The sequence below is a fragment of the Triturus cristatus genome, chromosome 5_1 (assembly GCF_964204655.1).
Source record: "Triturus cristatus chromosome 5_1, aTriCri1.1, whole genome shotgun sequence".
Classification (NCBI taxonomy): domain Eukaryota; kingdom Metazoa; phylum Chordata; class Amphibia; order Caudata; family Salamandridae; genus Triturus; species Triturus cristatus.
In genome coordinates, this window is record NC_140587.1 from 275,930,066 (window position 1) to 275,942,447 (window position 12,382).

The 12,382-nt window shown below is 44.6% G+C and overlaps 1 protein-coding gene across 20 annotated transcripts in view; it reads left to right on the forward strand.

Annotated features, from left to right (window-relative positions):
- CYRIB (CYFIP related Rac1 interactor B) overlaps positions 1-1,694 on the forward strand; it is a 338,947-nt gene extending 337,253 nt beyond the window's left edge. For all 20 annotated transcript variants that reach the window (XM_085604926.1, XM_085604927.1, XM_085604936.1 and 17 more), the window contains one exon: positions 932-1,694. In XM_085604926.1, the coding sequence (XP_085461052.1) occupies positions 932-995 (64 nt within the window). In that variant the 3' untranslated portion in view covers positions 996-1,694. The remainder of the gene's footprint in view (positions 1-931) is intronic.
- Positions 1,695-12,382: the final 10,688 nt, after the last annotated feature.

Here is a 12,382-nt window from a genome sequence, read left to right on the forward strand (position 1 = left end):
GCGTTGAGAGGTGGTTGATTTGTCAGCCAACCAATGGGGTGCCAATTGAGATGACTTTGTGATGGAGCTGGTTTTGAAGATGGGGCGAGATGGCAAGCAGAGCATGTGGAGTTCCATCAGGGAGGTAGTGATGTGGTAATGTTTCCTCAGGCTCTTGATGAGGTTGTTCGGGCTGGACTGTTCCCATTGGAGCAGGGTCAAGACTGATTTGCATTTGGCTGTGTCCAAACTGAGGTGGCATGGTGTGCAAAATAACAATGGACTGGAATGCTGCCCCGAGTAATTACCTGTGGCTGAGAGTAATTCAAGTATTCCGATGGTAGTGTTGTGGCCTTTGTGTGATGGCACACACTCTGTCGCAGACCAAAGTATCTGTACTCTCTGATGGTAATCCGTTTGTGTCCTGTACAGTAATAGTTACCCGTTTCCATTACCCGGGAGCACTTTTTGGAGGTAGATTTTACAAAGGACCAAGAAGCAAAAAAGGAATAACTGTGTCAGTGCAACTAAGAGTAATTGTTTTGGTCACAGTGCCCATTGATACCAGAACACTGGTGGGAGTGTTGGTAGACCTCTTGAAACTACAAAAAGATGCATTGCTTTCCAGTCATTCGTACGCAGGTTTACATTAAATGGTTAAAGCATTCTTGTGCATATTAACAGTAAATGTGATGTTCTACTGTACCAGACAGTCCCTTTTGAAAATAACATTAGAATGCTCGCTACTTAGCAGGATTTAAAATTGTACAAGCACGTAAGGTGCAGCTTACTGTAATGCTGTTGCTCATTGGCGGCATGCAAGAGTGAGTAGCAGGAAGAACACTCAGTGTTTTACCTTCGAAGCTATCGGTGTGTTGTTAAAACAGTTTTCTAACTATGAAAATGTTGGGATATACATAAAACTTATTGAACTTCCTCTGTATGGTTTCAGGTACACAACGAAACATTTGAATGATGAGACTACCTCCAAGCAAATCAAATCGATGCTCCAATAACTAGGAACTGAGACTTTTACCTGCTGTAGACAGAAGACCGTATTCTGCAATCACTGATATGCACAGAATTTTTATAAATGGCAACAAGTTTCTTGATCTTGACATACGTTGCCCCTTTGTCCTTCTCATGTAAATCATCTTGTTTTTAAATGCGCTCATTCTTTTCTGTGCCAAAATCGATGACAAAAAGTACATATAAACCCTGGAAAGCATTTTTTTTTCATTTTTCAGAATGGTCTTTGAAGTGGCAGCTATTTATGCATGACCTCTGAATTCTCTATACACTGGAGGATTCTGTGACTTGAACTTTGAACTCACTTATATTTTCAGGAAAAAAAACTAATATTTAATATTGATTCCTCTGAATGGCAAACAGCCTATTTCTAGTATTTAAAACACCGCCACTTGTTTTTCATTTTCTATTCAAGTATTTTTATGTGATGAGGAGAGAAAAATATGAACAGATGTTTAAATTTACTGTTGTACGAAATGGTACTCAGCACAATGATTTTTTTAAATGAGTAAAATAGCAGTTTTGTTTTAAAAATTTTAGGTTTTACGTTTTAAGGATGTATGTTATTTGTTTAACCTTTAATGAGTAATATTAAATACTGTGATGTGTGTGTACTGGAATCACGTGTGCATGATCTTGTCAAACGGATGGCTGTGGATAAAGTATTAAAAAGGAGCTTTAATTTTTGTAAGTGTGGTCTGTTTTACTTTTATTTTAAAAGAAGTTTAATATCTACGATCACCAATCTAACTGAAAGGCATATCAAAACAAGTGTATGTCTTGTGTTCGAAAACATTCAGCTATTAACACACATAACAGGCTTTCTACTTGTTCTACGTCTGCCAATTGCGTGCCAGTAGCTTTACTTATGTACATGTGGCAACTAAAATATGGGCTACTTTCTTTCTAATTCACATTGATTTAAATGTTGCTAACAGGAGTGATAGTGCAACCCACTTTTCCTCCATTACAAGAAGCAGGAAGAGATTTTTTTTCCTACAATTATTGTGTAGACCTTTTAAGGGCAATCAGGTTCTTGTCCTGGCTTCATTTTTAAGGTCGAAGCATTCAAAACATGTTTTTGATTTGAATGTTTTTTGCAATTTTGTTGGAATAAAGCACGAGTGCTGTTAATATTTTGCATGTTGTGAAACATTCATATTGCACACAGGTCTCCTGTCTTCCTAATCTCCTTCCGTAGCCATGGCTGTCTTCATTAACTGTAAAATTTGCATAAATGAACACCGTTACCATCTCCTTGAAATTATGGCTTCCAATAAAGAAACGTCTGGGTAACCAGGTATAAGATAATTGGTGTAGTGTTTCAACTACCCGTTAAGCCGCGTCTTATTCACAAAAACATTTTCTCTTGAATAATCTTTCTTTCAACTTGTATTCAAAATCCAGAATTTAAGGCATATTCAGAACTTTCCTCTGTCAAAGCACTCATGATTTAAGTACTGCTCAGACTGTAAATGGTAAGGTTAGGAGTAGACTTGCAGTAATCGTGCCTCATTGCCGAACATGATGCTGCTTGTTGTGTCTTATGCGTCCTAAAATCCCGTTAGGAAAAACTAATCATGGCCTTTCATAAGGACTTGAAATTTTGTGGAAGAATGCTCATCCTCCAGGGGTGTGGAATTCCTGTAGCTCGATGCCCAGGACATATTGTTTAGGGTCAAGAACTAGAAGTTTTCATGTTTATTTTGTCTTTGGGACAAGATGGCCCCACCCACTTGTCTGCAGTTAACCGCATCGCTGCTCATGACGGAACCTCTCCGTCATGACCCACGGGCGCCGTGTGCTCATGACGGAGTGGTTCCGTCATTCTGCGGCCGTTGGCGGGCGCTCCGCCCACTCGGCGCTGATTCCCCGCCTGTGTGGGCGATTAGCGCGAGTGGGCAGAGTCGTGACGGAACCACTCCTTCATGAGCACAGCGCGCCCGTGGCTCATGACGGAGTGGTTCCGTCACGAGCATGGCGGCACCACGCTGCCCCCAAATCCCCCCCAGCGCCGCGGCAAAATTCGTGCCGCGGCGAAGTCGTTAAGGGAATAGTTGTGACCATATGTTGATACTGTTGAACTTGTATTTAAGGTTCATTAATACAAAGCCTTTATTATTAGGATGAGCTCTCTAAGAAAATGTAAGTTCAGACTGCCCTACTGACAGTGGCTCCAGTATAAAAATATGTACACATGTTTGCGAAGTTTAACAATATAAGGCAATGTATAACACTTTCAGGATGCTCTCTGATTAGATGCAAATATATGCCAAAGGTTGAAAGCAAGATTGATGTTTATACCATTTCTTTAAATGATAGTTTAGCTAAATGTTTTGATGCATGCTAGTATTTACCAAAAATATTCATAATGGAAAATCAGTGTAACCAGTTGCATCAAAATTATAGGGAACATCAAAATAAACAAGCATTGGCAAAGTCAATAGTTATGATTTTGGTGGTCAGCCTTTTGGTTATATGAATGCGTGCCTTGTTATAGTTTAGCTAAATGTTTTGATGCATGCTAGTATTTACCAAAAATATTCATAATGGAAAATCAGTGTAACCAGTTGCATCAAAATTATAGGGAACATCAAAATAAACAAGCATTGGCAAAGTCAATAGTTATGATTTTGGTGGTCAGCCTTTTGGTTATATGAATGCGTGCCTTGTTTTGACATAGGTTTTGTAAAACTTTGTTGTGGGAGCTGCCGGGCTATCTTCATAACAAATATTTGCAAAAGCAAAAAAATGTTGATCTTGAAAACCAAAAATTGCCCCAGTAGTTCCTGTTACTAAACAAAACTACTTTACGTGCCACTAGACTCCTTATGAAAGAGCAGATTGCTGCCACTCAGTCAAGCCAGCTGGTAGATAGAGAGAGATAGAATTTTAATAAAAACAAAACACCAGACCTAAATAGGGTCCCAATTCTTAAAGAAAGGCACAAAAGTGCACTTATGGTATATGTCCTTTTAGTAGTGCAGATTTCATGGCTGTCATAAATTCACAAGAATTTACAGAAGTAGGTCAGAAAATTGTACTCCTAGAAAATATTTGTTAACTCTTTTAGCACTGACAAATAATCATGTGCAGATTTCCTTGTGCGAAAATCTGTTGCTTGTCAATAAGTTCACTTTCCCACTGACCACTTTTTTCCTCAACCCTGGAGGCAGTTTTACCTCTGCCCTCATCAGGAGTAAATTTCCAACCTTTCTCTATATGGGAAAATATTAGAGAAAAGCTGATGAAACCCCATAAAACATACAAGTTAGAAGGGTTGCACAGACTCAACAGGGCATTCCAACCATGGGGAACTATTGCTTACTGCTACATCCAGCTCCAGTATGTAGATCTGTGGAAAGGTGGCAAAACAAGTGAATTGCTAGTATTCAAGCTCTACTATGGTATGAGCTCTGGCATAATCTGAGCTCTTATATAATGATTTCGCTGCCATAATTTGTCACTGCACTAAATGGCCCCAGAGCGACAAGTGGATTTTGTTACAGGACAAGTAGTTTTATGAAGCAACCTGTCTCATGGACAAGTAGATATTTTATTAAATTCCACATCCCTGTCCTCACACCACAGTAAACACTGAAAAGGGGAAGGTAGGAGCAATCTGAGCCTGCCTTCTAGGAATAGTTCCCATTCTAGAATAAATTGACTCCACAGGAAAGTTGCCCCCTGGAGCCATATCAGAAACAGATAAAATCCCTTTGAGGATACCATGCCAGTTAGCCATCTCTGGCACACATTCTACAGCCTATACTTGTTCGGTTACTAGGACGGCTTCATCTAATGCTGTGTCTGCACCAGGGCCCTATGCTATGGATCCATCCATCACCCAGCTGTGCCTCACAGATCCTGCTAGATGACGTCTGCCTTTTCGAAAGGTGTCTTCGACTTCAACAGCACTAGGCTTGATGACAGTAACTTTTAATATGGAGTCAATAACATTGGCACCCGTGTGATAGTGTACAATGCTTGGTTCAGTTACAGCTATTCTTTTTAATTTTATGACCGACATGATCCCCGGACTCTGAGAAACATGCCATTGGATTATCCCAGAGGAAGAGATGCCTGCTACACAGAAAATAGTCCCTCCACCCAACCAAATCCAAATAAAGTGATTTGATATGGATTTTATATACGTCAAATCACTTTATGTAGATTCTCGTTGTCGGACTGATTATGCCCTCAAATATGGCTTTATTTGACACAATCCACTCTGCCTATGACAGCGCTTAAACTGTTACAGTAGATAATTGGCAAGAGGGCCGAGAAACTGAAGCTAGCATCATCAGATCACGCATTCCACATCAGAGAAAGTTATTGATTGGGTTTAGTTAGCCAACTTCAGGCGTTTACTGTTGCTTCCATCCTACTGGACAGGCAATTAACAAAGGTAAACAAACTACTTCAAAATGTGTTTTCCTTGGATTGCTTGATTTTTCAACCTTGCAGTACTTTTGTGCATAATAGCATGCTGCTCTCATGTTTTGTTGGAGTTGGTGAAGATGGCTCTGTCAACCCTAAACAATTAAGATGCCATTTTCACAGCTTCCCAGTGATGAAAAGAAGTGGCAAGACCAGCAATGCACTATTGCCTTGTCATAGTTGATGCCGTCATCAGGTCCATGGGATCAGGTAAAGTCTCCTGCTTGGACACAATACAGGTTTTTGGGGAATTTTGAGGCAAGTCTGATTCATCTGAACTTTGATGTGCAACACCTCTTTAACCACTTCAGCGCGGCGCGGATTTCCGCGCCGCGCTGAAGATTCCGTGCGCGGGCGGGGCCATGACGGAGCGGTTCCGTCATGCGCACAGCGCAACCGACGCACGTGACGGAACCGCTCCGTCACAAGCGTCGAACGGGTTAATGAAAACGGTCCAAGAAGAAGAGTGCCAAAGCTCTTGAACTAACATCACCTGCTAGAATTTTCTATTAGCAACAAAGGTTATAAGGTTGTAGCATAACAGATCACACATTCGTAATTAATCCTATAAACGAGAAGTGGTGTCAAGGTAAACCCACCTCTGTGCTGGTCATATGGAATTTGGCTATAGACCAAGTAATTGGATTGTCAGCTCATTTACTATCGAATCAGAACCCGAGATGAGGTAGAAACTGTTATTCATAGATGGCAGCACTGAGGGAGTTTAGGACATCTGAAGTTAGAATGCCAGAGAACGTTGAAGGCTGTTTTGAGGCGAAATCATGGCAAGGTGGATGTCTGTCTCCTATTTATGCTATTGATTCTGATCTTGTTTGTCTTCTTGGTGAAAATGTGATTGATAGCACTGCATTTGACAGTTGAAGAAGGGACTGCATCTTGACTGGTTACGGAACATTATCTGGGGAAGAGTGAGTGAGAGTGCAGCATCTCTTTCAATGTACAAGTGTGGAAGGTTTTGTGGACCATGAAGCTAGTAGTACGCTGACGTGCACTGTGCTGCCCTATAATATAACTCTGCAGCGTTTAGTCCCCCATGTTGTACGTTGAGGTGAGGACCTTCCACTGAACCCTAGCTGGTTTACCCACACACGCCAACTGAAGCAACTGAGCCCGCAGCTCTGCAAACAATGACCGCAGCAAAAGCATTGTGATCTGTTGGAACAAGAATAAAAATCTTAGGAGTACCACCATTTTCATAAGCGATATCCACCCCATTAGAGACAGGGAAAGTTTAATCGAGCGTTCAATGTCTTCTCATAGTTTGTGAATTGCTCTGCCATATTTATCTGAGGCCCTCCCTGGGTCTGTTTGGATTTGTATCCCAAGTTCCGGACAGAGTCAGTCGTCCAATGTAGAGGGAACTCCAGCGCTATTGTTGTCGTTGCTGGGATGAGCAGAAAGAATATGGATTTTTCCCAGTTGATCTTGAGGCCTGAGAACCCCCAAATCTCACCACTTTTTGTAACATGGGCAAGAGGTTTTTCTCTGGGTCTCGAATATATAATGAGGTATCATCTGCATATGTTGATGCTACGAGGTTATCACCAGGTAAACGCAGTCCTCTATGCCCGTGGTATTCTCGGAGGGCACACGCCAAGGGCTTTGCCACCAACGCATACAGTAAGAGCAACAGGGGGCATCCCGGTCTGGTTCCTCTAGTATTTGTTATTGAGGCTGTCCGTGTTTCCCACTCCGATCCAACCCATCAGAAAGATGTCTCCCACTCCGACCTGTCGGACAGCACGCAGAAAGGCCAACTTTACAGAGTCAAATGCTTTTAAATACAGCAGTTGCCTTCACATCCGGATCTACACGCTGCATAACACCAAATAGAGTACGGACGTTATACATCAGGCTGCCATCTGGGATAAATGCAGCCTGTTCCGGTTGCACCACTCCTGGTAGCAGAGGGGCCAGCCTGTTGGCCAAAACTTTAGCTTATATTTTAGTATCCACATTTAATAAGAATAACTGTCTGTACGAGTCTGAGGGATCTTGCTGGGTTTCAAGAGAGTAATGATTAAGGCCTCTCGCATTGAAGGGTGCATCTTACCAGTCTTTGCCAAATCTTCATAAAGTGTGACTAAGTGTGGTATAAGTAGGCTTTATAAAAGGCCACCATTATGCCATCCGTGCCTGGTGCTTTGACGGACTGCATGCTAGAGATGGCAGCGCGTACCTCTGCAGGGAGCAGTGCTCCCAATTGCTACACTGAGAGCCATGTCATAGCATTGTGCTCTAGGTAATCCTTAATAGCCTCTTCGTCAAGTGTGACCCGCGCATGATATAGGTCAGCATAGTATCTGCAAAACCTGTCCACGATGCGGTCTGTATCACTAAGCAGTTGCTCCTCTTAGTCTCGAATGTCTATGATCACCTCGGACTCCCCTTTTGGGGGCACGTTAGCATTGCCAGAGTGGCTCTTGGACGTTTCCCATGCGTCTTTGCGATACCGTATTTACCCAGGTGTTTGACCTAGTCTTTAGCCATTTTAATTTCCCTTAATATGCTGGGGGTCACCTTTCCTCTGGTGCCTTGTTTCCAAGTCTATCTTCCTCTTCAACCAAGACAATCTGTCCCTTAATGATCCGAGGACCCCTGCATGCTTAGTGAGCACAATGCCTCTAATATAGACTTTGAATGTTTCTCTAACTGTGGCAAAGCTGTCGACTGACCCCACATTGATGGCGAAGATCTCATATATACCTTGTGCCAGTTCGGACTTAAAAACCGGACCCAAAAGGGAGTGGGGGAGGAATTGCCAGGTAAATGCAGCAATTCTTGGGGAGCAAAGTTCTAGGTCCAGTATCATAGGTGAGTGGCCAGAGAAAGTATGCAAGCGGGGCTTACACTCAGTTACACGGAACACCAACCTCCTAGATATCATCCAGTATTATATGCTGGTGTGGATATCTTGACTGGACGAGTAATGGGTGTATCCCACGTCTTGAGGGCAGCAGTATCTCCATATATGGACCAGTCCTGTGCATTCTGCTATTTCCGCAAGTACCCTAGCAGCTGCGGAGGTGTGGCGGGGTGGACCCCTCGAGGGTCCACCTCGCCGCACCTCCTCGCCATCCCAATTTGAGAGATCGCCCCATTGTAGCAGGCGAGCACTGAGGGAGTTGTAAAACTGAGGGTCGTCGTGATTGGGACCATACACCCCCACCAATACAGCCTCCAAGTCATCTTTATTGCAGGAAGCTATTGCATCTGCCCCCTGGGTCAGTGAATGCTTTTGTCATTTGTGTCCCCGAGCCACTATCTGCCCACATAAGAACTTGTGCATGTGTGGAGAACCCCGCAGCATAGTAGTGGCCACTTAGTTACCGCCTTGTCAGTGCTTTACTATCGGGTGACAAGTGTGTCAACTGCTAAATTGCTATGTCCACAGTATCTCGTTTGAGGTAAGCTACCACCTTCCGGATTTTGCGATTATCATTAAGGCCACGCACATTCCAGGTGACGAATCGCATCTTCGGTTTGTCAGGGCAGTCCATTTTTACCCGCTCTATGCCTCCTATCGGCCCTCAATTGGAAGTAATGTTCGGTCATACCCTATCTTTAGTTATGTTTCACACCCCCCTCCCCCTCCAAATAACCATCCCACCCATGCTATAAAACCCCAAACTGTGAAAAGCCAAAACAGTACCCTCCACTTCCTGGTATATCCCCAATGAAAAACAAACAATCTGCAATTTGCATTTGGTGGTGCACACGGGGGTGGATGTTACAAGCCGTCTAAGTCACCACCCCTACCAATTTGTTGATGAACAGTCTAGAAGTGCACCCATTGCGTGGGGGGTGGGGAGGCAAAGAAGAAAGAGGCGGAACAGGTGACATGGAGGACCACAAGCCCGCCCTAACCCATTTTCGTGCCCTCTAATCCCAGAGCAGGTGCCAATCAATGAGAAATGTCAACCCAACAGTTCAAGAGAGCTCTGCCTACCTGCAGACATGCCCATATGCATTACCCAAAATAGCGGTAGAGTTTTTTGTGCTATAATTGGAACAGTCTTACCAGTGTCAAGTGCTGGAGCAGTGCGGTGAGACATTTCGAGCAGCAACCTTCAGCTGTAACCAGTAGAAGACCCAACTGAGCGGTATCTTAGCAGTCTGTGGATCACATCTGTCGCCACCGGATCAGTATCAAAAAGGAGTGAGAGTCCTGCCTCACCTCTACCTTGAGCTTTCTGATAGTTCTGGGCCTCGATGACTGTTCCTCCGTGTCGCCTGTATCCTTGTCCTGTCCAGAGGCGGTGCACGGATATCTACTGCTCCCCAGCCCCTTCTCTCTGGTTTAGAAAATTAAACACCTGCTTTGAGTCAGTGAAGTAGAGCACCTTCCATTCCAAAATAACATGCCATTTATCTGGATAAAAAATACTATATTCAAGCTGGAGATTGGGGAGTTTCCTTTAAACAGCCAAATTGTGCCTTCTGTACCTGCTGCATGACGTCCGGGTATAAGGACAATTCCATGCCTTCATGTCGCAGGGTCCTTCGCTCACGCACCTTGCAAAGTGCTGCATCCCTATCTCTGTCATTTAGGAGCCTTGTTACGATCGGATGGGGACATTGTCCCCAGGATCATTCTGGGCGCGAGGGAGCGATGGACATGCTCCACCACAAAGATCTCTGAGAAAATGCTCCTTCCCAGAACAGAAGTCAGGATTCCTGCCACGAATTGCTCCATACTGTCTGTAGGTTGATTCGGCTATCTCCGCGATTCGTATATTGTTTCTGGGGAGCGTGCCTCCAAATCTTACGCCTTCGCTTGTAGGGAGTGTAGTAACTTTTGCATCTTTTTGTGTGCCACTGACTCCGCTGTTAGTACATTTTCAGCGTCAGACACTCTCTTCTCCACCATGTCTATTCACTGTGTGCTTGTCCAGCCGTTCCGTCTTTCTGTCCATTCGAAATGAGAGGGCATCTATTTTCCCATCTATCTTAGTCGAGCTGCGTTGCATGGCTACAAGGATCTGCTTCAGTTCAGGGTCCATGGAAGGATCAGTGGTCTCCACCCCGATTCCGCAGTGGTCATGTCTGCTTCACGCGGTTTGGGAGTCTTGCGTGACTCGAATTGGAGCTTACGCTGAGTTTTGTCTGTCTTGCCCATCGTATGCCGGTCTATTGGCCCACTCTGTATGGTGACAGTTATGCATCGTGATAGTAAGCTGTGGTTAGTGCAGTGGAAGGACACTACAGGGTTCGCCATAGTCTTTATTGTGGCTCAATGTGTCCTGGTGCAATTTTCTCTTACCCACTTGAAGGCACAGAGCCATCTGCAGACTGTACACGATTAGTTACCAATTTGACCCCAATTTTGCGCTTTTTGATCCATCTGCCTCTTACTGGATGGGGTAGATCACTAAGCCTCTGCCCCCCCCGCCCCCCCCCCCTCTCCAAACTCAGGTGAAGTGGCAGCCCCAAGTCACCTGAGATTTTGCTATTTGGGGCGATGTCACCAAGTGGGCCGTAGGCCGTGCGATGTCACTGTTGAAGCGCGAGCACAGCAGACTATGGAGCCGGGGCGCAGTTGTAGATAGGGCGACAGTGGGGACCCTAGATCAAAACGCCACCTGTATTCCTCCACCCGCTTACTTATGCCGCTCGATCTCAGCACTCCCGGGGCCACAGTCTACGGCCTGGCCAGCCGTCTCAGTGGGGATTGATTCACGGCAGTTAGAGGATCGTTAGTTCTCGGTTAGTTGTTCACACAAATGGTGCTTATCAGTCAAGCCACATCTCGTATCCACTCACCTGCCGCACCTCTGGAATAGACCTCGGCTGCAATCTCAGGCACGTCTTGCTGGCACCTTTCCCGGGTCTTTGCCATCTGTCCCACTGCAGGCCATGCTCACGTCTTTCTGACGCGGGCCGCGAAAGGCGATGCCAATGCAGCCAGCTTATGTCGGGTCGAGAGGAGCCGCTATCGCCGCCAGAGTGTTTGCGTATGATGACAGGACACTCACCCCCTCACATCAGTTGGGCTCACCTCCCAGCTCTCCGGCTTGCAGGCACGAAGACGACGTGCCACACGGCTGACACACAGGGCTCGACTCGTGCCGTCCATCTCCCCGCAAGTATGTCGAACGCTTCCACCTCAGTAGCATGGTAGTGAGGGGAACCATGCTACAGTCAGTTTATAGTGCTGTGGGCACCATGCTGGATGGTTAGTCGAGTCGCCGGAGCCTCACTCTGATGTGGCCATCTTGGAGCCACGCAAGCTCCGCTCCTCCATATTCACACACAATTTGTCAGTTTAGAGGGATTCATTTTCTATTTGTATGTCCAGTTTTATGCCAATCCATAAAGAGGCAAAAAAGTTTAAAATAAAAATTTGGGAAGGTATAAATTGTTCATTTTCTAACAACTTTGGTGCACTTTGATGAATCTACATGAAATGTAGAGCAACCCATAACTTGTGCAACAGTCATGTAAACCTTAACTCCCACTTCAAATACGGTGCTCATGACCTCACCCTTAATTGCTCAGATGGAATTAGAAATGTAAATGTTACATAGATTACCCTTAACACTATGAAAGAGGCACCTTTGAATGTAAAATTATTCTTTGGTTTGACAGTCTGTTATTTAATTACACAGTGCTTTTATGTGTTACTTATTGGTATAAATATTGTGAAGTCATAAGCACTGCATTTGATGTACAGGTTATGGTTTTCATGACTGTTGTGTGAGTTGTTCATTGTGGAATTAACAATAGCTCATTAATCTCAATGTTTTTCTAACCTCATCCCTGCACTTAAACTTGTGTGTACAGCACCTGCCTTTGGTGAACAGCTAAGCGCAGAAGGGGAAGCTCTCAGGGCCTGGCTTGTGGTGCAACCCTGCCTCCAACCCTCTTTTGGTGGGTAACCCCTATTGCATTGGTCTTTGGGTGGTCAAGCAGA